The sequence below is a fragment of the Herpailurus yagouaroundi genome, unplaced genomic scaffold (genome assembly GCF_014898765.1).
Source record: "Herpailurus yagouaroundi ecotype Mexico unplaced genomic scaffold, PumYag 159, whole genome shotgun sequence".
Classification (NCBI taxonomy): Eukaryota; Metazoa; Chordata; class Mammalia; order Carnivora; family Felidae; genus Herpailurus; species Herpailurus yagouaroundi.
Window position 1 is genome coordinate 32,845,906 of NW_024412400.1, and position 26,515 is coordinate 32,872,420.

Here is a 26,515-nt window from a genome sequence, read left to right on the forward strand (position 1 = left end):
TTTTTTTTTTCCTTCCCCTCCCCCATGGGTTCCTGTTAAGTTTCTCAGGATCCACATAAGAGTGAAATCATATGGTATCTGTCTTTCTCTGTATGGCTTATTTCACTTAGCATCACACTCTCCAGTTCCATCCACGTTGCTACAAAAGGCCATATTTCATTTTTTCTCATTGCCACGTAGTATTCCATAGTGTATATAAACCACAATTTCTTTATCCATTCATCAGTTGATGGACATTTAGGCTCTTTCCATAATTTGGCTATTGTTGAGAGTGCTGCTATGAACATTGGGGTACAAGTGCCCCTATGCATCAGTACTCCTGTGTCCCTTGGATAAATTCCTAGCAGTGCTATTGCTGGGTCATAGGATAGGTCTATTTTTAATTTTCTGAGGAACCTCCACACTGCTTTCCAGAGTGGCTGCACCAATTTGCATTCCCACCAACAGTGCAAGAGGGTTCCCGTTTCTCCACATCCTCTCCAGCATCTAGAGTCTCCTGATTTGTTCATTTTGGCCACTCTGACTGGCGTGAGGTGATACCTGAGTGTGGTTTTGATTTGTACTTCCCTGAGAAGGAGCGACGCTGAACATCTTTTCATGTGCCTGTTGGCCATCCGGATGTCTTCTTTAGAGAAGTGTCTATTCATGTTTTCTGCCCATTTCTTCACTGGGTTATTTGCTTTTCGGGTGTGGAGTTTGGCGAGCTCTTTATAGATTTTGGATACTAGCCCTTTGTCCGATATGTCATTTGCAAATATCTTTTCCCATTCCGTTGGTTGCCTTTGAGTTTTGTTGGTTGTTTCCTTTGCTGTGCAGAAGCTTTTTATCTTCATAAGGTCCCAGTAATTCACTTTTGCTTTTAATTCCCTTGCCTTTGGGGATGTGTCGAGTAAGAGATTGCTACGGCTGAGGTCAGAGAGGTCTTTTCCTGCTTTCTCCTCTAAGGTTTTGATGGTTTCCTGTCTCACATTCAGGTTCTTTATCCATTTTGAGTTTATTTTTGTGAATGGTGTGAGAAAGTGGTCTAGTTTCAACCTTCTGCATGTTGCTGTCCAGTTCTCCCAGCACCATTTGTTAAAGAGACTGTCTTTTTTCCATTGGATGTTCTTTCCTGCTTTGTCAAAGATGAGTTGGCCATATGTTTGTGGGTCTAGTTCTGGGGTTTCTATTCTATTCCATTGGTCTATGTGTCTGTTTTTGTGCCATAGAGAAATATTTTGAATACTTTAGCAGAGGAAGGATGTCAGAGAGAACCATGCCCCACCCTCTTGTGCCACCCCACTGCAGCTGGCTCTTTTCCTTTTCATCCCTGGGGTGATTGCAAAATTGAGTGGGGAAGGTAAGAGGCCTTGCAGGGCAGGTTGTGGATGCCAAGAGTAGGATGGAGGTGTATCACTGGGGTCCTACATTAGAGAAGCAAGGGCATCAGCCCCCCATCCCCTCATGGTCACAGGGCTTGATAATGAACAACAGGTGCCAATCTGGAGACAGGCACAGAGATGAAAAGGCCCCTGGTGAGGGCCCCAGTTCCCCCCACACTGTGCTACTGATGTTATCACTGTGGTTGTAACAGCAAAGGGAGGCAGGTGTTAGGGACTAAAAGAGAGGTGTGTCAAAGTGGGAGGAGAAGAACCACAGCAGAAGATCCAGACTGCACCCTTGGCTGCATGCAGGGCTGAATCCCAGGACTGCCCACCTCCTTAGGAGTGCAGCTTCAGTTTCACAGGTCTCTTTGATTCTGTGTGAAAACCACAGACCCACTGTGTGCACACCCTGGGCACACCACACACCTGTGTGAGCAGATGATTTTGTCCCAGCTGCCTCAGGGGCCTGCAGTCTCCCTGGAGTGGAGTCTACCATCTGGCTTGGTGCCCTTCTGGATTGGACTCCTTCCACAGCAGACCTGAGCCTGTATTTCCCAGCTGGCAGCTGACTCCCCATTTGACTTTTGGGGGATGTGAAGGGATGTGCTTTGGTACCCGAGTGGCAATAGTGGAAGGAGGTAATGAGAAAGGGGCCGGAACCTGCATGGGTTTAGTCACATGGTCAGTGGCAGAGTCAAGGCCTGCATCTAGGTGGATCTGACATAAGAGTTGTAAATAATGTGCTTTAGTTTTCTCATTTATACAGTGGAGAAACCAGTGGTCCTTACTTCACAGTATGATCATGAGGATTAAGTGAGATAATCATGTAACAATGTAACACATGGCCTAGATAGAACATGGTAAGTGCTTAATAATATCAGCCATTATTATTACTAATGTTAATATGCCATTTATCACCAAAGGCAGAATTACAATGACGATAGCAACAATTTAGCATTAACGCAAGTATGATAAAATTAGAATTGTTTCAGTTTTATTAACATGTGAGGCCTTTCATTAGAAACTAATTTGAAGCTGTGACATTCCCCTGATATGAGTTCAAGTGTCAGCCTGTCTAACTACCTCAATCCCAGATGGAGTGGCCATCCTGCCTGCCCCTCAGAACCTCTCTGTACAATCAACCAACATGAAGCATGTCTTGACGTGGAGCCCAGTGATGGTGCCTGGAGAAATAATATACTATTTCGTTGAGTACCAGGGGTGAGTTTGATTTGTTTTGTTTTGTTTTTAATTTTTCTCCCTTAAAGAGTAGTTGATTCCTGTAGATACAGTCGTCATGCCAGAGCTGAAGGAGGCTTGGTGAGCCCAGGGATAGATTATTTTCCACGATCTGCCTCCTCTGTTTGCATGGGCATTGGGACAGTTGAAGAAGCAAGGGAAATTGTGCTGTAGATTTTACAGTGAGCTCTCTGGGAATACAAGTGTGTATAAACACATTCTGGTAGAGCTTCTTTTCAACAGTAAGCCAACTGTCTAATGCTAAAGAAAATCTTAAGAAATGAGTTTGGCTCTGACTTGAGGTGGATAAATCATTGGAGTCACAGATCTTTTGGAGGTGGGGGAGGCCTCAGTTTTCCTGACTACGATCTTGCCTGTAGGAGCCAAAACAAATCATGATCCTAAAGATTAGCAGGACCTGGGGTTAGGAGGATCTACTCTTCTTCAGGTGCCCAGGCTCTGAGAGCTCTTGAGAAGAGACAGGGACACAGAAGGCTCTCAATATGTTTCATTAACAGTAAATACACACTGAACACCTATGTGTGTAGACATTGCTCTAGGATCAGGGGTACAGATGACAAGATTTCTAGGTATAGGGAGCTTCCATTTAGAAGAGGAGACAGACAGTAAAATGGTAAAGAATCAAATACACTAGGTCTACACTGTCCAGTGTGGTAGCACTAGACACAGATTGCTACTTAAATTTAAATCAGTTAAAATCACATTAAAGCATCTGTTTTTCAGTCATACGAGTCACATCGCAAGTTCTTAATAGCCACATGTGGCTAGTGACTACCATATTGAACAACACCGATATGGAAAATGTTCTATCGGGCCGCACTGCTCTAGGCGGTTTCAGATATGTTTAAGCCGGTATCTGAAGGACAGGAGGAGCATTGTGAACAGCAGGGATGGAACATTTGAGCCACAGTGAACAGGTAGTCACAGGTCCTAAGGTAATAAGAGCTCAGCATGGGAGGAATGGCAAGGAGGCCAGTGTAGAGGGAACATCATGTTTAGGGGCAGTGAAGGCCAGAGAGTGTTGCAGGTCCCAGGGAAGAGTTTGGATTCTGTTCTAAGTGCTTTGGAAGCCATTAAGAAGAGAAATGTCACGATCTGTTGAGTGATGAATGGTTTGAAGAACACCAGAAGTGGAAGCTGAGTCAGGAGACCACAGCAAAGCCAGGGATGAAAGTAGCCAAGATTCAGGGGGTGCTGTGGAGATGGAGAGGCCAGGACAGATTGGGGTTTATGCCTAGGTTTCCCTTGTCCCGTGATAAAAGGAGTAAGAAAGTATGGATGGTGGGTGAAGGAGGTGGATGGAGGAACTGGAGAAAGGAGCAAATGCTTCTTTTGCTGATCCATAAAAAGCAGGTCAATGAGGCAGTTACTTGCACCCATCATTGAGCCTAGGTAGAAGGGGCTGGTATGACACGATGTCCTCTTCTCCTTGGCCAGAGAGTATGAGAGCCTGTACATGAGCCACGTCTGGATCCCCAGCAGCTGGTGCTCACCCACCAAAGGTCCTGAGTGTGACATCACTGATGACATCACTGCCACTGTGCCGTACAATCTCCGTGTCAGGGCCACCCAGGGCTCAGAGACCTCAGCCTGGAGCACTCTGAAGCCTCCCTTCAATCGAAATTCAAGTAAGGCACTTCTCTTCTTACTCCCCCATCCCCATTGGCCTCCCCTTCAGGAACCAAATTCACTGAGAGTTTCAGAATTCTTGTTAGCATCAAATTAGCCTTGAACACAAACAGTCCTAACTGGTCCATTTATTTATTTGTTGTAAATGTTTATTTATATTGAGAGAGAGAGTGGGTGTGCATGTGTGGGTGGGGGAGGGGCCAGAGAGAGAGGGAGAAAGAGAATCTCAAGCTGATAGCCAAGAGGATGATGCAGGGCTCCATCATGACCTGAGATGACATCGAGAGTCAGATGCTTAACAGACTGAGCCACCCAGATGCCCCCTAACTGGTCCATTAAAAAAAAATTGTCAACTGCTAAAATAAATAAATAAATAAATAAATAAATAAATAAATAAATAAAAATTGCCACTGCTTCCCACATGCCCTCTCATTTTGGAAGAGACTTTGGAAGTCATTCCTGGCTGTCTCTGTCAGGGTCTGCAGGTGGTGGGGAACATGGAAGGATTGGGTAGAAATCAGAACATGAGGGAGGCCAAGGTAGAAGGGGCTGAGGAAGGTGAAGACAGATTTGAAGGGGAAGTTGACCCTCTAGAGTCAGAGTGGTATGATTCAAATCCTAGCTCAGCCACTTGATAGCTGGCTCCCTGCCTTCTCACCCATAAGAAGGGCAACAGTTTGCCTCACTGGGTAGTTGTGGAGACCATATAAGGTGTACTATGTAAGTGTTCTGGGCAGTGCTGTCCTATCATAGCACTCAGCTACTGGTAAGTGTTATTATTATTATTACCTCGGGGATGCCCAGAGTCGAGAGCCAGAGAGCCGAGAAGGGAAGAGGTGGGGGCAGGAGTGAGACCCCCAGAATGGGATATCAATAGGAATTTTGGTGCAAAATGTGGGCTTCTCTGCCCAGGCCTCTTTCCCCAGGCACTGAGAGCAGATACCGTGGGGGCAGTGGGATCCCAGTATGAGGCACTGGCGGAGGCTGAGGGTCACTGGAGGGTGCAGTGCCCAGGCAGCACCCAGCACCACCTCTCTCCAGCTCCTAGAATCCTGGGACTATAGCCAAGACCATCGCTGGGGACTGGCAGCTATTGTTGGAAAGGAAGGCATAGGTCAGATGGAGATAAGAAAATGCTTATAAAACTATGTGGGCAATGGTGTGCAGTAACAACTTGTGCTTGAGAAGCCCTGTGTAAACAGGAAAAGGTCTTACTGCAGGAGCAGCTGAGGAACAGGAAGGAGCCTCTATACCTGCACCAGAAGGTAGAAGATGTCATCCTCTGTGATCGCTGTGTAGGTGGAGTTAGCTACAGATTTAGGATGGAATCATGACTCCGAAAGGGGTATTAAATCTGTTCTTTTGCCTTTGAAAAGGGCCACCCTAACTTCTTCCCAGGCATGTGAAAAATCTTGTTTTAAGGCTCTTCTGAAAAAGCTCTCTTACTCTTAAGGGAAGCCTTATTTAAAAAAATTTTTTTTTCATTGATGATTTATTTTTGAGAGAGAGAGACAGACAGAGTGTGAGCGGGGGAGGGGAAGAAAGAGAGAGGGAGACACAGAAGCAGAAGCAGACTCCAGGCTCTGAACTCTCAGCACAGAGCCTGACGCAGGGCCCAAACCTATGAACGGTGAGATCCTGACTTGAACCGAAGTTGGATGCTTAACTGACTAAGCCACCCAGGCGCCCCAGTTAAGGGGAAGCCTTGTTGAGAGTAGAGGTTCTTAACCTTGATTGCACATTCCAGTCACAGCAGAGCTTTAGAACCACATGTCTGGGGCCCATCCCCAGAGAGTCTGATTTAAATAATCAGTGTGCATTTTGTTCACTGGGAGTTTGTAACTTCCTCAGGTTGTTCTCATATATAGCTAGTTTTGAGATCAACACATACAGAGACTAAATATCCCCACACAAGAGTCTAGAAATATGGAAAGGCATGGTCTCAAATTCCGGCCACTAACTATGTAATTCTGGGCAAGTCATATAACTTCTCTGACTTCTCAATTACGTCACCTGTACCACCTTCCTAAGCTTGCTGGATGGATGAAATGAGATAAGTATGTAGAATGTACAGGACAGAGGTTCCTGCCCCAACACTGTCAAAAAATTCTCCTCTGAACTGAAATGACTTTAGGTCATTTTCTCTAATTCTATTCTCAATAAATTTGGAGAAGAGAGGATCCAATATTAATCATGTTTACTTAAAACTGAAGCTTCTGAACTGGTTATGTTTTGCAGTTGGTCCCTGACTTCCCGGTTCTCCTGTCCACTATCCAGGCAGCTCTTCAAATGCCAGGAAATGCTTTGCTCTCCAAAAACTCCCTCTAGGAACTGCCTTTCCTCTGAGTATCCACTGACCTCAGTGCAGGGGGATTTAGCCCAGAACACACACCACTGTACTTCCCAAGCCAAAGCCAACCATTGGGGTGGCCCTTCTGGTCATGCAGTGTCTAGATTTGATAGGCAAGTATGGACCCGTCATCAGCGGCCAGGGACAGGAGGCTGCCTATGTGCACCCTTCTGTCCTCGGTCTGCTGATGGGTAAGAATCCACAGGGGCTGCTCCTGCCCTGTTTGGGATACAGCCATATGAAAGATGGGAGTTTGTGCTTAAGCTATAATTTCTGGAGTTGATTACTGGAATTTGTAAAGCCCTCTGACTTTCCAGCATCCCTAGTAAGAATACGAGATGAAGAATTCTTGGACCAAGAATAGAATGGCCAACCCGTCCACAGGTTGCTGATTTCCTGATGCTTGAAAGTCATCAGCAGCCAATATATGTCACTGATTTATTTGAGTTACAGTGATACACATGTCCCTGCCGGGTATGTTCATTCCAGGGGGGCAAAGAATGGACCCAACTGTTCAGTATGGAACTGAATTCATGCAGGTGTTTGGCAAGCATTATGAAATAGCATCTGCTCACTTAGATGAGTCAAGGTGAGGAGAAATTTCTGCCAAAAAAGTAAAAAGAAGAACATGGATTATAAAATATTAAAACAGAGGGGTGACTGGGTGGCTCAGTCGGTTAAGCGTCCGACTTCAGCTCAGGTCATGAACTCATTGTTTGTGAGTTCGAACCCTGTTTTGGGCTCTGTCCTGACAGCTCAGAGCCTGGAGCCTGCTTCAGATTTTGTATCTTCTTCTTTCTCTGTTCCTCCCCCGCTCACACTCTGTCTCTTTCTCTCTCTCTCTCAAAAATAAATAAAGATTTAAGAAAATAAAATTTTAAAACAGAAAGAAGTGTTTATCTGAGTCCTGAGTCACTTTTCTTGAGTATGTATGCCTCCGAAGAACAGAGCAGAGGACTTTATTATGGTCAAGGAGAAGAGTGAAAAAGAGAATTATAGTAAGTCTTTGTCATTAAAAAATTTTAATTTGCTCATTATTCAAAAAGCATTTACTGAGCACCTGCTAAGTACAAGAGAGTATTGGTATACAGAGGTCCCCCTAATTTGCAGGGGATATGTTCCAAGCCCCCCAGTGGATGCCTGAAACTGAGAATAGTATCAAATTCTATATATACTATGTTTTTTCCTATATGTGCATACTTATGGTAAGGTTTAATTTTTAAATTAGGCACAGTAATAGATTAATAGCAATAACTAATAACAGAAGAACAATTACAACAATATGCTGTAATAAAAGTTCTGTGAATGGGGTCTCTCCTCTCTTAAAGCACCTTAATGTGCCATACTGGCCCTCCTTCTTCTTGTAGTGATATGAGATGGTATAATGCTTAAGGGATGAGATGGAATGAGGTGCTTGACATGGACACTGTGACGTAGCGTTAACTACTGACCTTCTCATTGTATATCAAAAGGAGGATCATCTGCTTCCCTCCCCACCACAAGTACCTGAAACCATGGCAAGCAAAATCTCAGACACGGCAGATGATGGTACAGTTTCTGCGTGCTGGGAAGTGACATCACAGCCCTCCCTTCCCTACAACCCTAGCATGTTTCTACTGATGACTTGGTTCTGGTCTCTCAGGACAGAAATCAGTCCTGTCTGGGGCTGGCTCTGATTCTCCCCCTGTCTTGCCAACAGCCATCCTTACCCCACCTGGGATGGATGTCACCAAGGACGGCTTCCATCTGGTTATTAAGCTGGAAGACCTGGGGTCCCAGTTTGAGTTCCTTGTGGCTTACTGGAGGAGGGAGCCTGGTGCCAAGGTGAGACCTCCGGCCTTGGCCTTGGAGTCGGGCCTCAGGGATGGAGTCACAGACCTCTGAGAGGTGGGCGAGGAAAGCCGGCCCCTAAAGTGCTCACTGTCTGGGGGTGGCCCGAGCATGAACAGGCCTAGGTGGAGGATGGGAAAGGAGAGATGGGAGTAGACTGACAATCCTAGAGCCTCCTCTTGAAAGAATTTCTTTGGTCCACCCCACGCTTTGGCTTGGAGCCTTCTCGGGCCAGATTTGCTGAGGTGTGAGGGTTGCCTCTTTGCCCTAAACTCTAACATAGTACGATCCATAATATCTTTCAGTGCCTTTCTCATTCCTCATCAGCCTGTCTCCTCAGCCATTCTCCCTAAAGTATGTTTAGGTACAGCAGACCAGAGTGTTCTAGATTATACAGATGATTTAAAAAGCATATGAGACTGGCACAATCCTCTTAAGGGCGTGTATCTGGGTAGGGTGCAGAAGTTGGGGCAGAGAGCCAGGAACTGGTTTGTGAATAAACCTGTCTAATTAGTGGCCAGTTGGCCACCCAGAATGCCTAGATGGGGCACTGCCCCATCATACTGTGGGATAGTTGCTGCAGACTGGGTTGGGTGGGATGTTGGCACTCCCAGAGTGAATGGCCAAACAAACAGAAACAGCAGAAGGGCTAGAGCTCGAGTGGGAACTAAGGGATAGCCAGACCCACCAGAGACCCCACCCAAGATGACTTACAAAGGCTACTGTAGGCAGCATGAGGGAAACAGCCTTCGTTATAAATCTGGATAGGAGGCAGCAGAGAGCTTTCACAGAATCTATGAACAGAGCTGTCTGAGGGTGCCCCTGACCTCACAGCAGTATCTGGGGGGCCAGGCACATGCCCTACCATCTACTCAACAGGGGCTGTAATTTGGGTATTTTCCCCTGAAAAGTGACATGTGTAGGTGGGGCAGGCAATAACAATGGTTTCCAGTATTTACTTGTGCTGGGTCAGGGCCCAGTGGTAGGACATGGCATTGCCAGCCAGGCAGAGGGAGTAGTATGGGGATAGATCAGGGCCTAGGCAGGAGGGAGCATGCAGCTCCCTCAGATTCTTTGGGATGGAGCCCATTCCCCACCCTTGGAAACTGGCAGGGCCAGTGCTGAGAGATGAGCATGTACTCTGAGTCATTGGGGCTTGGCCCGGTCAAGCCTCTACAGGTACAAATGTGGAGCACAGGCCTCACCAGGTGGGTGGAGGTAGAGGGGTATACAGATGGGTGGACAGATGGGTAAATAGATGGATGGGTGAGGAAGCATATCCTACTGGCTCCATTGCTCTTGTGAATTGATCACTTTGGCTACACTGGCCATGCCAAGTCCCCCGGCTCAGTCAGATTTCTGAACTTGAGGTGTTTGCACAAATGTTACCCTGTCAGAAAGAACTTCCCTAACCACTCTGTTTAGTCCCTTCTCATAATTCTACCTCCTTGCCCTACTTCCTTTTTCTTCACAGTTCTATCACCACCTGCCATGTGGCCTATAATTGTCTCTGTCCCCCATGTAAGCTCCATGAGTGCAGGGACTTTATTTTGTTCAATGCTATGTCTCTGTGCCTACAATAGTACCTGGCACATAGTAGGTACTTAATAAATACATGAGAATGAATGAATGAATAAATGAGAGGGAACATTTTATATGCATCTCAGAAAGGAAATATCTAGAACTTTACTTCCTTGGCTCGTCTTGCCTTGTCCTGTCCTGCTTCCCTCAGGGTGTAACTGTTTTCTGGTCTCCTAAAGGAACATGTCAAAGTGGTGAGGAGCAGGGGCATTCCGGTGCACCTGGAAACCATGGAACCGGGGGCTGCATACTGTGTGAAGGTCCAGACATTCGTGAAGGCCATCGGGAGACACAGCCCTTTCAGCCAGGCAGAATGTGTCAAGGTGCAAGGTACGGATGGCTTGCCTGTTTCCTGGAGTCCTACATAGGTGAAGGCCCCTCCTGGTGGATGCTGGGTTGTCTGCTGGGTTCCTTTAGTTCTGAGTTTGCCCTAGGTTTCACTGACCTGCCCCCGAGCTGGGTGGGTTTCTGTGGTGAAAGTGTACTTTCCTGTAATTCTCTTAGAAGCAAGATTTCACCTTGGGGCTTGTTGGGGTCACTTGAGCAGCTGTCTAGAACACTTTCCTCCTGAAAGCTCCCTAGGCCTGAGGCCAGATGTTGCAAGCACTTGTGAACCAGGGTGGGCTGAGGGTGTCAGAGAGGTATGAGAGTCAGACCTTGCAAGGAGGCACCCCACTGTATACCACCGCTACTTTCAGCTGGAAGGGACTTGATGGAAAGTCTACAGAATCCTCGGGTTTGACCTAACTTTTTTCCCTTGACTTTTTATTGTCTAAAAGTTACAGTGTTAAAAAAAAAATCCTTTGAAAAGAAACAAAACAATACCCCATATCCCACGATTCTGCCACTCAAGCACCACGAATGACATTTTTGTGTAACATTTTCATCTTTAAATAATTATTTTAAAAATTTAGTACTTTCATATGATTCAAAAAATATAAGATACATGTGGAAACTCTCCTTTCTACTTCTCTTCCCCATCCTTGCAATTCCAGCCCCTTCCCTATAGGTATTCATTTCTTGTATACCCTTCTAAAGACTTTTAAATACATATACAAGTAAATGAAAATCAAAACCACACTCAGATATCACCTCACGCCAGTCAGAGTGGCCAAAATGAACAAATCAGTAGACTATAGATGCTGGCGAGGATGTGGAGAAACGGGAACCCTCTTGCACTGTTGGTGGGAATGCAAATTGGTGCAGCCGCTCTGGAAAACAGTGTGGAGGTTCCTCACAAAATTAAAAATAGACCTACCCTATGACCCAGCAATAGCACTGCTAAGAATTTACCCAAGGGATACAGGAGTACTGATGCCTAGGGGCACTTGTACCCCAATGTTTATAGCAGCACTCTCAACAATAGCCAAATTATGGAAAGAACCTAAATGTCCATGAACTGATGAATGGATAAAGAAATTGTGGTTTATATACACAATGGAGTACTACGTGGCAATGAGAAAGAATGAAATATGGCCCTTTGTAGCAACGTGGATGGAACTGGAAAGTGTTATGCTAAGTGAAATAAGCCATACAGAGGAAGACAGATACCATATGGTTTCACTCTTATGTGGATCCTGAGAAACTTACCAGAAACCCATGGGGGGGTGGGGGAAGGAAAAAAAAAAAAAAGAGGTTATAGTGGAAGAGAGCCAAAGCATAAGAGACTCTTAAAAAATGAGAACAAACTGAGGTTTTATGTTCGGTGTTACTGAGGGGAGGGTGGGTGATGGGTATTGAGGAGGGCACCTTTTGGGATGAGCACTGGGTGTTGTATGGAAACCAATTTGACAATAAACTTCATATATTGAAAAAAATAAATAATAAAATAAAAGAAAATATATATATATATATATATATATATATATATCCCTTTATTTTAGCACAAATGGTAGCATACTTGATGCACTGTTCTGGATCTTGTCTTTTTCACATTATATATCTTATAGATTTTTCCATATCAATAAAGAACTTTTTCGTCCTTCTTTACAGCCTCACAGTATATAGTTGTGCGTATATGTGACTAATTTAACTAGTCCTTCATTGATGGACATTTAGGTTTTTTTCCCAATATTTTTCTCTTCTAGCCAATGCTTTAATTAATTACATCATACACAGATCAGCTTGCTGGTGTGTGTATATTTGAAGGATGAATTCCTGGAAGTAGAGCTGCTTGGTCAGAGGCATCCATATTTGAGTTTTGACCACTGTTCCCAAATTGCTCTGCATGGTGGTATGATCATTCCACCATTGTCCACGTGTAGACACTTGTGCATACACTCTGTGCTCGCTTTACACAGATATAACATTCATAACATTTTCCACGTGGATTTCCTGGTTACTATTTTATACTACTTTTTAAAATCATGTAAGTCAAGTTTGGTGAAGAATCCAAATAACAAAGAAGTGTATAAAGTGAGAGGTACATGTTCTCCATTCTCCCCCACACCATTCAGGTTTCCTTTGGCAAGTTTGATGCTGAATCTTCCAGTCATTGTGTGATGCCAATACTATAGGCAAAAATGGGACTGTACTGTGCTTACCATTCTGTACCTTACTTGTCTTCACTTAGAAGTATATTGTGAACATCTTTTCATGTCAGTACATGTGGACAGGCCTCATTTTTTAAAGATTATTTATTTATTTTGAGAGAGAGAGTGAGCACAAGCAAAGGAGGGACAGAGAAAAGGCTCTGCATCAGTGCAGAGCCCGACGTGTGGCTCGAACTCATGAACTATGAGATCATGACCTGAGTTGAGATCAAGAGTTGGACACTTAATCGACTGAGCCACCCAGGCATCCGGACCTACCTCATTTTTAAAGAAGATGTATAATAAGTGAATTAATCAATGTGCCAAAATATATATAACAATATATATAATATATATGATATTATAATGTATATTATATATTCTGTGCTTTCCAGTCTTGCCATTAGAAATCAGGCTGTAGTGAACAAATTTGTGTATATCCCAATTCCCATTTTAATAGCTGAATTCCTAAGCTACCATGCCAATGTCACATAATATATTAACTTGTCTCCTATTTTGGGGTATTTAGATCTATTTCTGTGTTTTAGGTGATTTCCATTTGCTTTTGATGATGATGTTCATTGATTGATTGATTCATTCATTCATTCATTCAGTGACTACTTACTGAGCATTGACTATGTGCCAAATACTGGCCTAGTTACTGGGATACAGCAGGGAAGCCCCTGCCCTCATGGGAGCTTATTCTCTAGTTGGGGAGACTGGCTACAAACAAGTAAACAAATGAGATAGTTTCACTTGGTGGTATGTGCTATGAACAAAACACACCAGAGCATACATGGAGGTGGTGGGAGGTGCGGAGGGAGACTGGTTATGGGGCTGTTTGCCCCAGTCCAGATGTCGCCACGAACCGCTTTCTGCGTATAATTGTTTCCTTCCTTGAAATTATTTTTTGGAATCCACTCAGAGGAGTAAATGAAAGGGTATGAACACTCGTTTATTTCTTGACGTGTACTGCCGAAGTATTTTACAAAATCACTGAAACAGAGCACATTGCCCCTAGCCATATACCTGATACCACAGCCTTCCCTGTGGCCTCGCTGGCTGTGCCACCCTTCACACCGTGGGTGAGGGGTCTGACCTAGAGGGGCCCAGTGAGTTGCTCCACGTCACGCGGAACAGAAAGGTGGGAACATAACCGATCACCCCTTCTGCATCTGCAGATGCTCACACTTGGCACTTTCTGATTCATGTACTGAGCATGCTCAGTACAATGACTCTGGGCTTCGGAGCCAGCCCTAGCTGTGTGACTGGGGGTAAGTCACTTAACGATAGCAGGGGCTCGATATATCGTAGTTATAATGTGACTGTTTTCTGAGGTCAGTATTTCCCTCCATAATGTAAGTCAATGCCAAGAGCAAATTGTGAAACACATTTTGTTTTCAGTTACCACCAGCTCCCTTCTGTGCCGTTCTCTCTCGGCACCTCCCCCTCATCCTGCCGGTGTCCTGGCACTCTGCCTTCCTCCCGGCAGCTGCGCCGAGGTACGTGTTAACACAGCTAGTGGCCTAACACATGATGCTCCTCCCTTTCCCTTCCCAAGAAAAAGATTTTAATCTTCCCTGGGGCTTTCTGAAAACAACGCCTTAATCTGGATTCTAAGAAAAATGGTTTTAATGGTGGTAATTTTAGTCACTAAGGCAGACGTCAAATCTCAGGATGTTGGCATCTGCCGTCCTGGCCGATGTGCAAAGCCAACTCCAGGAAAAAGCGAGGGAGGCCAGGGTGGGGGACTTCACCTTCTCTGTTGTCTCCTAAGCCTGTTCTTATCTTTTCATTTCCAGGAGAGACCCTCCCCCTGGCGCTGGCCCTGTTTGGGTTTGTTGGCTTTATGCTGATCCTCGTGGTTGTGCCCCTTTCCATCTGGAAAATGGGCCGGCTGCTCCGGCACTCCTGTTGCCCCGTGGTGGTGCTTCCCGACACCTTGGTAATGATATTCTTTTTTCCTTTCAGCATGACGCTTACCAGATGGAGTTTGATGAGTCTGGCATGGGCACACATTCTGTGGCTTTACAAGCATTTGCACAAAGAGGAGAGAAGAGGATTTATAGGAATTCACTTCTTTTTTTTAAATGTTTATTTATTTTCAGGAGAGAGAGCATGCACGAGTGGGGGCAGGCAGAGAGAGAGAGAGGGGTACAGAGGATCTGAGCTCTGTGCTGACAGCAGAGAGCCCGATGTGGGGCTCGAACTCACAAACTATGAGATCATGACCTGAGTGGAAGTAGGACACTTAACCAACTGAGCCACCCAGGTGAATTAGAATTCACTTCTAATTAGAGGGGCTGAGAGAGAACCTTCTTCTCTGGGGAGTGGTGGCCTTCCTCAGGCTCCCATCAGGCCACTGCTTCCTGCCCTCAGGACCTGGCACAGCCAAGAGAGCAGGTGTGTTACACCATTCAGGATGCTCGGCATTTCAAGAGTCATGCACAATCTTACACTTCTGTACTGACCTGCGAGCATTCTTGGTCCCTTGCCATAATTAAAACAGCAGCTACATCCATTCATGTTCCAACCCAACATATTCAACTCATATGCCAAGAGCCTCATTGGTTCTCAGGGCATAGTGCATGTGTGTGAAGCATGGACCATGCTTTGCCTTTGGCTGGGGGCTGGGGGACAGTCTGGACCTGGCCAGAGACTACCCACGGTTAGGGGTCCCCACCTGTTTTCTCATCTCCTTGCCAAGGCAGGTTTGAGTCTCCAATGGGGGTAGGTCCTATGCCCATGCCAGGGTGGGAGGAAAGCAAAAGCAGGCCTCCAGTATCTCCCTATGTGCCATTTTGCTAACTCCTGTGCCCCCCATGCCACCTAGACCTTGACACTTAAAGCAGCACAAACCAAAACAAAGCAACAACAAACAAAAACAAACCCATCCCTGTCACCTCAGGGATTTCTCACAGATCTCTCCTGACAGGAGGGAGTTAGCAGTCAGCTCAGAGGCAACTAGAATCAGAAGTGCCTATGGTTCTTTATTAGCCTGGAGTCACTCTGGAAGGAGTTACTCTTATGATATCTGCATGACCCTGCGAGCACAGGCCATGCTCTCCCTGCACGTGGAAGTAATCCTCCCTGTGACCCAGTCTCCACCACACCCTCCACCCTGTCATCCTCACACCAGCTCTTTCTCTTTCTAGCGCTTCTATGTAGACCTAACTTTAGCTGACACTAGTGCAGAGTTAAGTGCCAGACACTGTTCTAAGTCTTTAAATATATTGACTCATTTCACTTTCCCTTTTCCATCATTGCTTACCAATGTGCGTTTCATCAGCGCCCCACCAGCCCACTCTGAATGACTAAATGGTTCACTGCCAAACAGGAAGGCACGGTGGTATAGAAAACACAGGGGGGTAGGGCCGGCCTATTCCCCTTCAGCAAGAACCCTAGGGGCTCAAAGTTGTGGGACCATTAAAGGATGTGTATTCTGGGGGTGCCTGGGTGCTGCAGTCGGGTAAGCGTCTGACTCTTCATTTCAGCTCAGGTCATGATCTCACAGTTCCTGTGCACAAGCCCCGCATCAGGTCTCTGCAGGCATGGTGTGGAGCCTGCTTGGGATTCCGTCTCTCCTTCTCTCTGACCCTCCCCCTGCTCGTGCTTGTTCATTCTCTCTCTGTCCCTCTCTCTCAAAAAAATAAAGATGTGTCTTCTGCAGTTGTTGGAGTAGTGTTTTATAAATATCAATTGGGTCAAAATATTTGATCATACTGTTCAGATATTTTGGTATAGTTCTATTAGTTATTGAGAGTGAGACAACAAAATCTCCAACTAGGAGAGTAGATGTGTCTATGTTTGTCAATTTTTCCTTCATGTATTTTGATGCTCTGTTTTGGGTGCATGCATGTTTATAATTGTCATGTCTTCCTTAATAATTGAGACTTTTAGGGGCACCTGGGTGGCTCAGTCGGTTAAGTATCTGACTTAGGCTCAGGTCATGGTCTCATGGTTCGTGGGTTTGAACCCTGCGTTGGGTTCTGTGCTGACAACTCAGAGCCTGGACCCTGCTTCGGATTCTATGTCTCCCTCTCTCTCTGCCCCTTCCCTGCTCATGCTCTGTCTCTGTCTCAAAAATGAATTTAAAAAATATATATAAACAATAATTGAGACTTTTATTATCATAAAGTGTCCTGCTTTATCTCTGGCAATATTCCTTATCCTGATATCAGTATAACTCTTTGTTATTTACTGTTCGAACAGCCTATCTTCTATCCATTTTACTTTATACTTATCCACATCCTCATATTTAAAATGTGTCTCTTGTAGCAGCATATGTTGGTCTTAAAATTTTATTTTTTAAATAAATCCATTCCAATAATCTCTGCCATTTAGCTGGAATGTTCAGTCCATTAACACTGAACTCTGGTCCTCTCACCATCTAACTTTTGTGTTTGCATCCATATCTGTCACTGTTCATGGCACCAAGAGAGACTTGCCCTCAGTCGGGGAACTGTAAAAAATGTGAAACTCACCCAGTGATGTTATCTTCTTTCAAGTGTCAACTGTTCATTGCTCTCCAGTGACCTAAGGAAGTTGATTTTATATTTTGATCAGTTTTTTTTTAAGTTTATGTATCTTGAGAAAGACAGAGGCAGCATGAGTGAGGGAGGGGCAGAGAAACAGGGAGAATCCCAAGTAGGCCCTGTGCTGTGAGTGCAGAGCCTGATGCAAGGCTTGAATCCATGAAACCATGAGGTCATAACCTGAGCCGAAACCAAGAGTCAGATGCTTAACTGACTGAGCTATCGAGATGCCCCATGTTTTGACCAATTTTTAAAGTTGTTATCTGTAGGAGGATTGGTCTGATCAGTGCTCCTCCACCATAAGTGGAGTGAAAGAGAAGGTCCTGGACCAATCCAAAATGATAACGGTAGGATAGCATCCCTGTCTGAGGCAGGTCATAGCTCTTCTTTTCCACATGTGGTAAAAAATTTAGCCTTCCTCGGCTGGACTCCATCAAACCATCTTTTGTGGTTTTCCTCTCAACTCTGTTACTCATGCTCACCCTCTACTCACAGGGTATTCCATTCCTAACACTCTCTCTCATTTTTCTTCTTCCAGTCTACATTCAGCAGCCCAGCAGAGGTCCTTCCTTACTGCAGGATGAGGGACATAGGATCCTTCCAAGACCCAAAGTGAGTGACAGAGCAAAGGGCCAGGAAAGAACCATGTAAAGGGTCAGTTGCTTATAGAATTTCAGGTACACAGGAAGAGCCCTCAAATGGCAAGAAGTCCTAGGAATTCTAATGCATTAAGAGCCACACTCTAGGAGTGCCTGGGTGGCTCAGTTGGTTAAGTGACTGACTTTGGCTCGGGTCATGATCTCACAGTCTGTGAGTTTGAGCCCCGCGTTGGGCTCTGTGCTGTCAGTTCAGAGCCTGGAGCCTACTTTGGATCCTGTGTCTCCCTCTCTCTCTGCCCCTCCCCTACTCATGCTCTGTCTCTCAAAAAAAAAAAAAAAAAAAAAAAAAGAAAAAGAATAAATGTTAAAAAAAATTTTTTTTTAAATAGCATTTGGAGAAAACCAAACAACTTTAGAGGAGACCAGAAATAAGGATATTCTATGAGAATATGACCACTTTTATCCATGGGAGATAGATACCACTATCCTTGCCTACCTTTCCCTTCTCTGTTCTTAACCATCCTCCCTACATCATTCTGGTGTCTGTTCCTGTGCACATTCCTTTCCATAAGGTTTTTAATTGTTATTCTTTTTCTCCCTAGATGTTTTCAGTGAACAATTTCTCTGAGTATATGTATATTTCCCATAGTGCTGTATGAGAACTCAATCACTAGTGTTCATTAAATCCCAAACAGATTCTGGAGTTGTATGTCACCACCACCCTCTCTCCTACCGCAGCCTTGACTTTAGTACAGCCTAGCTGTACTTCAACATTTGCCTTAGTGATAATCTTCTAAAGTACTAAAAAGCAACTTCCAGCCATCTTTGCAAAACCCACACATCTTTCTAATCAAACTTTGGAAAATTACCAAGTGGAAATCCTTGACAATTCTTCAAAAAGCCCTATGGAGTTTGTAAGTGTTTAATTTATCTGTTTGGATTAAACACTTCATGTCTACATCTATAATTTCACGGTTGGTGATGGTTGAATTCTAAAATACACCATTAAGATTTTCTTTCCATTCAAATTTATATCAACAAGTAACAGTCTAAAACAAAAATATATATGCAAAGAGAATTATATCAAGAATGCTCAGGGGCGCCTGGGTGGCTCAATGGGTTGAACGTCTGACTTTGGCTCAGGTCGTGATCTCAGAGCTCATGGGTTAAAGCCCCGTGTCACGCTCTGTGCTGACAGCTCAGAGCCTGGAGCCTGCTTTAGATTCTATAGCTCCCTTTCTCTCTGCCTCTCCCCCACTCACACTCTGTCTCTCTCAAAATAAATAAATATTAAAAAAATTTTAAAAATGGGGTGCCTGGGTGGCTTAGTCGGTTAAGCGTCCAACTTCAGCTCAGGTCATGATCTCACAGTTTGTGGGTTCGAGCCCCACGTCAGGCTCTGTGCTGACAGCTCAGAGCCTGAAGCCTGTTTTGGATCCTGTGTCTCCCTCTCTCTCTGCCCCTCCCCTGCTCATGCTCTGTTTCTCTCTCTCTCAAAAATAAATAAACATTAAAAAATTTTTAAAAGAAATTAAAAAAAAAGAATGCTCAGTGTATAGTCCCTATTTTAAAGTATTATTTCTTTTCCTTGTCTTTCATCTATAATTGCTTCATAGGGATGGAGACTTTGGTGCGAAAGAGTCTTCCTTTTCTTTCTATGACTGACTTTATTCTTTCTCTTCTTGCTGTCCCATTCCACAGGAATATGGGTATGCATAAAGGTGGCCCCAAGGAAGTCATTCTTCGGTGGGCCATCCCAAGTTTGGCTTAGTGTGCTTTGTAGAAAGTGGAGTTTGGGGCGCCTGGGTGGCGCAGTCGGTTAAGCGTCCGACTTCAGCCAGGTCACGATCTCGCGGTCCGTGAGTTCGAGCCCCGCGTCGGGCTCTGGGCTGATGGCTCGGAGCCTGGAGCCTGTTTCCGATTCTGTGTCTCCCTCTCTCTCTGACCCTCCCCCGCTCATGCTCTCTCTCTGTCCCAAAAATAAATAAAAACGTTGAAAAAAAAATTAAAAAAAAAAAAAAGAAAGTGGAGTTTATGTGTTCAGATGCCTCTGGGGCCCAGACAGGTACAAAAAAAAAAAAAAAAAAAGTGCACTGCAGTGGACATAATTCGACAGAGAGAGATGGTGGGGACCATGGCAAACATGCTCCCCAGCTAAAGAAGGCAGCTGTTTTTCAGCTCTGGCATGTTGTTGCTGAGAGGGAATGTGAACCAGTGCTACTGGATCTCCAAGTTTTAAATGAGGAACCAGAACTCTAAATGTTTATGGGAAATCTGATTTTTAAATGTGGAAAACTAATCCAGATTAAAAAACAAATCAACTGAGCCTTGCTTGAAAGTCTGTTCTAGCCTACAGGACGAGAGTTTCATACCTTCTGAACTTCTGAGATTGTGCTGTTTTACTTTCGTGTTCTAGAACTACACTTTCCAACATGGTGGCCGCAATCCATGTGTGACTATTAAGCCCTTGAAATGTGGCTAGTCCAAATTGAGATGTACTGTAAATATAAAATATGTAATAGACTTTGAAAACTCATTTCATTAATATTTTTATATAGATCATAAATTAATATTTTATTTTAAAAAGAACGTACATTATTAACATTAATTTCACCTGTTCCTTTTTTACTTTTTAAAATGTGCCACTAGAGAATTTTAAGGTGTCTATATAGCTCAAATTATGTTTCCATTGGACAGTGCTGCTCTAGAGTTAAATAATCAAATGTAATCGCTGCAGATTTAGGTAGCTAGTATCCTAAGGATCTGACTGGACCAGCAGCAGGGAATTGGTGGTGGGCTCCACACAGCACTCCCCCCTCGGTGAACCCTGTATGTTGTCCTTCCCCGTTGCATGCCTGTGAACACTAGGACTGAGCCCTGCAGCTGCCTCTTTGCAAACAAGGATCAAGGGCACCTGGCTCCCTGAAGCTGATTTCTCCTGAGCACTGAGGTGGAGGAACCTCTTGCTTACTTGCTGTGCCCTTGTGCTCCTCCTTGGAGTGATGACAGGAAGGGTCGTGGGAGACAACTGTAGAAGAACCTAGTGAATTTGGTGGAGCAGTGGGGAGAGTCCCTCTGAAATGCTGACACCTGCACTTTTACAGCCAGTTAGGAATATGTATTGGAGCACTGGGAGAAGATGGTAGCAACACGAATATGAGTGGGAAGGGACTCCCATTTATGGAGCGCCCCCTCTGGACTGGGCACCCTGCCACATGCTGTATGTCGAGGATCTCACAAGGTCATTATTTTCAGAGCTCTCTGGTGGAAGGAGGTTAGACTTTTTGACCAGAGTTACATTCTGGGCTTTCATGGGGCAGTGTCCCAGAGAGATGAGCACGGACATAGCAGGGCCCCAAGAGATCTGTTGGTCTGTGAACTGGAGGATGATCTCAGTAAATATTGGAAACCCCTGATCCCAGGGTTAAAATTATCTTTGTTTTTTTTTTTTTTTTCCTGCTTGAAAGTTAATTAATCAAATAGCTGAGATTTCTGCAATATTCTCTATGATTATGACTACTACTTTATTGCTACGATAATGTAGCAGTAGTATAATATTCTACCATAATGAATATTATGACATGATAATGAATGAATATTAATGAAAATTATTTTTTCAGAAAATAACCAATTCACCCCAGAAGTTAATCAGCTGCAGGAGGGAAGAGGTGGAAGCCTGTGCCACTGCTATGCTGTCTTCGGAGGAGCCCTTCAGGACCTGGATCTAGGCAGGCTTTGGAAGGGCCCAGTTGAAACTGAGAAGCTGGTTGGCATGGCACAGAAATAAGGAAGGGAAAGGCTGTGGATCAGTTTTCCTCCATGGACAAAGGACAAGAAAAGCAAGAAGAGCCTGCTGGGTCCATGTCTAGAAGCGACTGTCAGAAGCAGAGTGGTTTGGCAGACAGAGCACTGAGTTGGGGTGAGAAGACGTGGCCTCTTAGAACTGGATCTGTCTGCCATTCACTGACTGAATGACCTGGAGAAAGTGACTTGAAATGGGGGAATTCACTATACAACCGTTAAACCACTATATATATGTATATGTATATCCAGCACTTGCAGAGCTTTGGGAAACTGGCAACACTGTACATTGTGATTGTTTCACCTTCTCTGCAGAATATAACAAGAGTGTAACAAGAATGATAAAAACTCTTCACACCGGCTGGCTTGGAGATCCCACTTTCCTAGAGGAAACCTTGAAGAGGAAAGGAAGGATGGGCACAACAGTGTTGACGTCGCTTCCAGCCAAATGCCTGTGCGGAGGTGAATGGCTCAGCCAGCTCTACAATACATGACCTAGAGGGAGGCCCCAGGCCCATGGAAAATGGGATGCTGTGGATTCATGAGATACTGTAAAGAGTAAATAATGTGTGCATACTAAAGGCAGGTAAAATGTACATGTACGAGGAGAGGAGAATGCAGGAGGATGTCAATAATGTGTGATGTTTGCTGTGTTCCCTTTACCTGTAGAGTTGTTAAAGTATAGAATTAAAAATAAAAAAGGGTTACCTTGGTAATCTTTTTGGCTTCTTACAAAAAAGTGGTCTTTGGGGTTCTAGTTACATTATCGACCTTGTGTCCAGAGAGGCTCCTGAAGACCACCGTTGGTCAGGAGTTGTGGGGGTGACCTCAGGTAAGGGATGGGACAGGGAAGGAGAGCAGGCAGCTTCTGGCTTCATGAGAACCCTGACTGATGCAGCCGGCCACAGCTTTACCTGGTCAGGGTGATCTTGGATCTTCCTGGACGCCTTGCTCTACAGGAAATCCCTTTGGGTACCTCTCCTGCCTAAGACAGCTTCACTCAAGGTATCCTCAGCCCCTTCCAGCATGTTCATCCATGACTCACCTCTGGAAGCCTCTTCCTGCCCTTCTCCCTACCAGGCGAGGAAAAGAGTCAGGGTTAGAGAAGGAATAAAGAGGGAAGTTTCTTGAGAAGTAAAAGGTTTGATGGGCAAGACCCGTGCCTCCCTACTTAGGCCCCACCCCCTCCCAGCTTTGGAGCCTCAGAGCTGGTTTGTCTCCATGCCAAATTCTTGGGCGCCTTCCAGCCAGCCCAGAGGTGGGGACAATCTAACTGTTTCCACCAGATAGTTTCCCCTACAAGATAGAGGTCTACAACCCCCTCTCCACCCGGTGGGGTCTCAAGTAGCCAGAGGTGGACTCTCCAGAAAGATGACATTACAGAAGATCTTTTCCTTTGTACCATTTATATGCTTCTGTGTTGTTTGACTCTTTCATGAAGAGTATGTGTTGATTTTATATTTAGCTTAAATTGGAGACATATTTTCAGTTTGTAAAAATAAAGGCCATCTTACTCTACTGGTCATCACTCTCCCTCCTCCTGCTTCCACCCTGGGGCTGCTGTCCCTCTGTCACCTGTCCAGGACTAGAATCCAGAAATCACCTAAGATTTCCCTCTGCTTGAGTCCCTCTCACAATTTGTCCCAGTGCGTATCCATTCCTGCTGGCACGTATATGTATAGAGAATTTTCTCCCGATTATTGTTGTCTTTCCAGTTCCCAAACATGCACCCCCTGAGGTCATTGCAATCATGCACTAGACATTGAGCTAGTCCCCAATAGGAGAGGGCTTGCCTCCTCTGTAGCTGGTCATTCCCTCTCCCCTGGAGTGCTTATATACTGACTCCTGAGGCCTCCTCTCCTCCCCTCCGATCCATTTACCCCCATCACCTGGTTCTTTGAACTGTGACACTTTAAGGAGTGAAAAGAGGGGCACCTGGCTGGCTGAGTCAGTAGAGCCTGCGACTCTTGATCTCTGTGCTGTAAGTTTGAGCCCTGCATTGGGTATAGAGATTACTTAAAAAAAAAAAAAAAAAAATCTTTGGGCCTGCCTGTGTGGCTCAGTGGGTTGAGCAACAGACTCTTGATTTCAGCTCCAATCATGATCCCAGGGTCATGGAATCAAGTGCTGCATTGGGCTCTGCGCTGAGAGTGGTGGAACTCTCAATCTCTCTCTCTCTCTTTCTCTCTCTCTCTTTGGGGCCCCTGGGTGGCTCAGTTGGTTAAGCATCTGACTCTTGATTTGGGCTCAGTGCATGATCTCATGGTTCATGAGTTCAAGCCCATGTCAGGCTCTGTGACGACAGTACAGAGCCTGCTTGAGATGTTCTCTCCTTCTCTCTACTCTTTCCCACTATGCATGCTTGCACTCTCTCTCTCTCAAAATAAATAAACTTATTATATTAAAATTATTATTATATTATATTAAATTTTATTGTATTAAAATTTTTTTAACATTTTTTCATTTTTGGGAGAGAGAGAGAGAGAGAGAGAGAGAGAGCATGAGTGGGGGAGGGGCAGAGAGAGAAGGAGACACAGGATCCAAAACAGGCTCCAGGCTCTGAGCTGTCAGCATAGAGCCAGAACCAGGGCTCACAGACCACGAGATCATGACCTGAGCTGAAGTCATGATGCTTAACCGACTGAGTCACCCAAGCACCCCAACTTAAAAAAAATATTTAAAAACTTAAAAAAAATTAAAAAAAAAATTTAAAATAAAAAGATTCTTGGGGCAGGCTGGGTGGCTCAGTTGGTTAAGTGTCTGACTTCGTTCAGCTCACAGACTTTGGCTCAGCTCATGATCTCACGGTTAGTGAGTTTAAGCCCTGCGTCGGGCTCTGTGCTGACAGCTCAGAGCCTGGAACCTGCTTCGGATTCTGCGTCTCCCTCTCTCTCTCTGCCCCTCCCCCACTCACGCTCTGTCTCTCCTTCAAAAATAAACATTAAAAAAAATTTTTTTAAACAAGATTCTCTCTCCTTCTGTCCCTCTCCCCTGCTTTCTCTCTTTCCCTTTAAAAAAAAAAAATCTTTAAGGAGTGAAAAGGGCACAGTTAATAACTACAACAGAACAGGAAGACTGACCATCTGCAATTTCTCAACCCCATGGAATGCCCCTATCCCCAGAATCAAGCCCAGCTTTCTTTCTTTTTTTTTTTCTTTTAAATGTTTATTTATGTTTGAGAGAGAGGGCACGCTCCAGCGGGCTCTGACAGCAGAAAGCCCGACTTGGGGCTCAAACTCACAAACTGAGATCATGACCTGAGCCGAAGTCAGACAATTAACCGACTGAGCCACCCACGTGCCCCCAAACCCAGCTTTCTTACCCTGCCCTCAGGGAACTGCCAGAGTCCAGTGAACAAAACCCACCGCTCCATGAAGTTTACATTTCCACAGGGGAAGGGGGAAAGACGAATAATAAGATAATATAAAATCAAATAATGATAGTAATTATTATTTTTAAGTGACTTCTCTGGCATATTGGGGGTGTGGAAGTCTAATGAAAAATGAAAAGGTAGAGCAGAAAATGGGGATTGGGGCAAGTTGCAGCCTCCTCTAAATCAAAGTGAATGGAAACAACTGAACCACAACTGTTAGTTACATCCTTACATAGCCAGGGGTGGGGGGGGGCAGGGGAGGGAGATTACCATTAGTTCTAGAACGGAGTAATTTGGGAAGAAGTCTTGAGGAGTATGCTCTCCAAAATGAAAACTTTTTTTAGTATTTGTACTGTTTGTATTGATAGTGTTTTTTTTTTTTTTTTTGGTTTGTTTTTGGAGATATTCTCTTAAGTTGTCAGATACAGCAAGTAGATAGTTATATTTATTTTGATAGGAGCCTAGATTTCAGGATTGGTGAAAGAGAAAGCCAATTGTAGACTCAAAAATTTGAGTAGGAGCAATGTATTGTTAGAACTGAATTGAACATATCAATACACAGTCATGCCTTTGTAAAACACTTAATTAAAAATATATTTCTCTTTTTGTAAGTTTTTATCTTGAGATAGTGCACACATGCGTGCACGTGTGCAAGAGCGGGGGGAGGGGCAGAGAGAGGGAGAGAGAGAATCCCAAGCAGGCTCTGGGCTGTCAGCATGACACCTGATGTGAGCTCGAGCCCACAAACTGTGAGATCTTGATCTGAGCCCAAATCAAGGGTAGGATGCTTAACTGACCGAGCCGGCAGAGGCCCCCAAATTTCTTTCTTTTCTGGCTTTTTTCCCATCAAAATGGCCCAGTAGCAATGTTACCCCATAATGTACACTAATGCCTGCATTATGGTTTTTAATGCTATTTTTCTCCCCAAAGGAGCCAGGGTTTCTTGACACAATGTCTGATTTTATGTCTGGTCTGGGGCAGAAGAGTATGAGGCAATCTCAGAACACTTATCACCTTGTTGGGCCAGATTTCTTCCGGCTTTAAGTAACTAGGTCATTTGAAATCTAAAAGGGCCCCTACCAGCCAAAGTTGGGACAGTGTGAGCATCAGAATGAGAATATTGGCTGACATCAGTTGGCAGAGTTGAAATGTCATGAGTCCATAATAACACCTAAAAAAAGCAAAGCTAATACAGTGAATTCTCAAAAAAAGATGAATAGAATGCATTACAGTGAGTCTTGTTATGTAGTCATGTTGGGCTTATTGACTCACCATATCAATGAAGAATAGCAGTAAATGTAAATACCTCAGTCAGAAGGCATTTTTCTCCAGCACCACCAATCCCTGGCCCAAGCCACAACTCTCTTCTGCCTGGACATGTGCAACAGCCTCTTTACTGGCTGCTCTCCATTTCCAGTCCTTCCATCCTGCCTGTTTCCTGTCCTGCCAGGGATTCCCAGTGACATGCCTTTATTTTCCTCTTACAGAGGCTTTGTAGATTCAGTTTGTCTGCCTCTTCCCTATCTTTTATATGTGTTATGTATATATATAATATACATATTTTCTATGTATAATATATATGTGTATACTTTTTCTTATTTTCTATATGCCCCATTTTATTCTTAGGCTCTCTGTGGGTGCAGAGCTCTTAGTTTCCTTTGA

General features: G+C 44.6%; 1 protein-coding gene across 5 annotated transcripts in view; it reads left to right on the forward strand.

Annotated features, from left to right (window-relative positions):
• Positions 1–23,003, forward strand: part of IL20RB (interleukin 20 receptor subunit beta) — a 46,812-nt gene extending 23,809 nt beyond the window's left edge. The window contains exons 2-8 of one of the 5 annotated variants that reach the window (XR_005792079.1): positions 2,459–2,585; positions 4,062–4,252; positions 8,303–8,427; positions 10,194–10,344; positions 14,348–14,490; positions 18,375–18,593; positions 21,300–21,411. Coding sequence is in view for 4 of the 5 variants with exons in the window: in XM_040480268.1 (XP_040336202.1) it covers positions 2,459–2,585; positions 4,062–4,252; positions 8,303–8,427; positions 10,194–10,344; positions 14,348–14,490; positions 21,300–21,407 (845 nt within the window). In the remaining variant the exon portion in view is untranslated. Of the gene's footprint in view, positions 1–2,385; positions 2,586–4,061; positions 4,253–8,302; positions 8,428–10,193; positions 10,345–13,726; positions 13,820–13,949; positions 14,048–14,347; positions 14,491–18,374; positions 18,594–21,299 lie in introns of those variants that run through there. The other 4 variants (XM_040480269.1, XM_040480271.1, XM_040480270.1 and 1 more) reach the window with 4 other exon arrangements.
• The last annotated feature ends 3,512 nt before the right edge of the window (positions 23,004–26,515 follow it).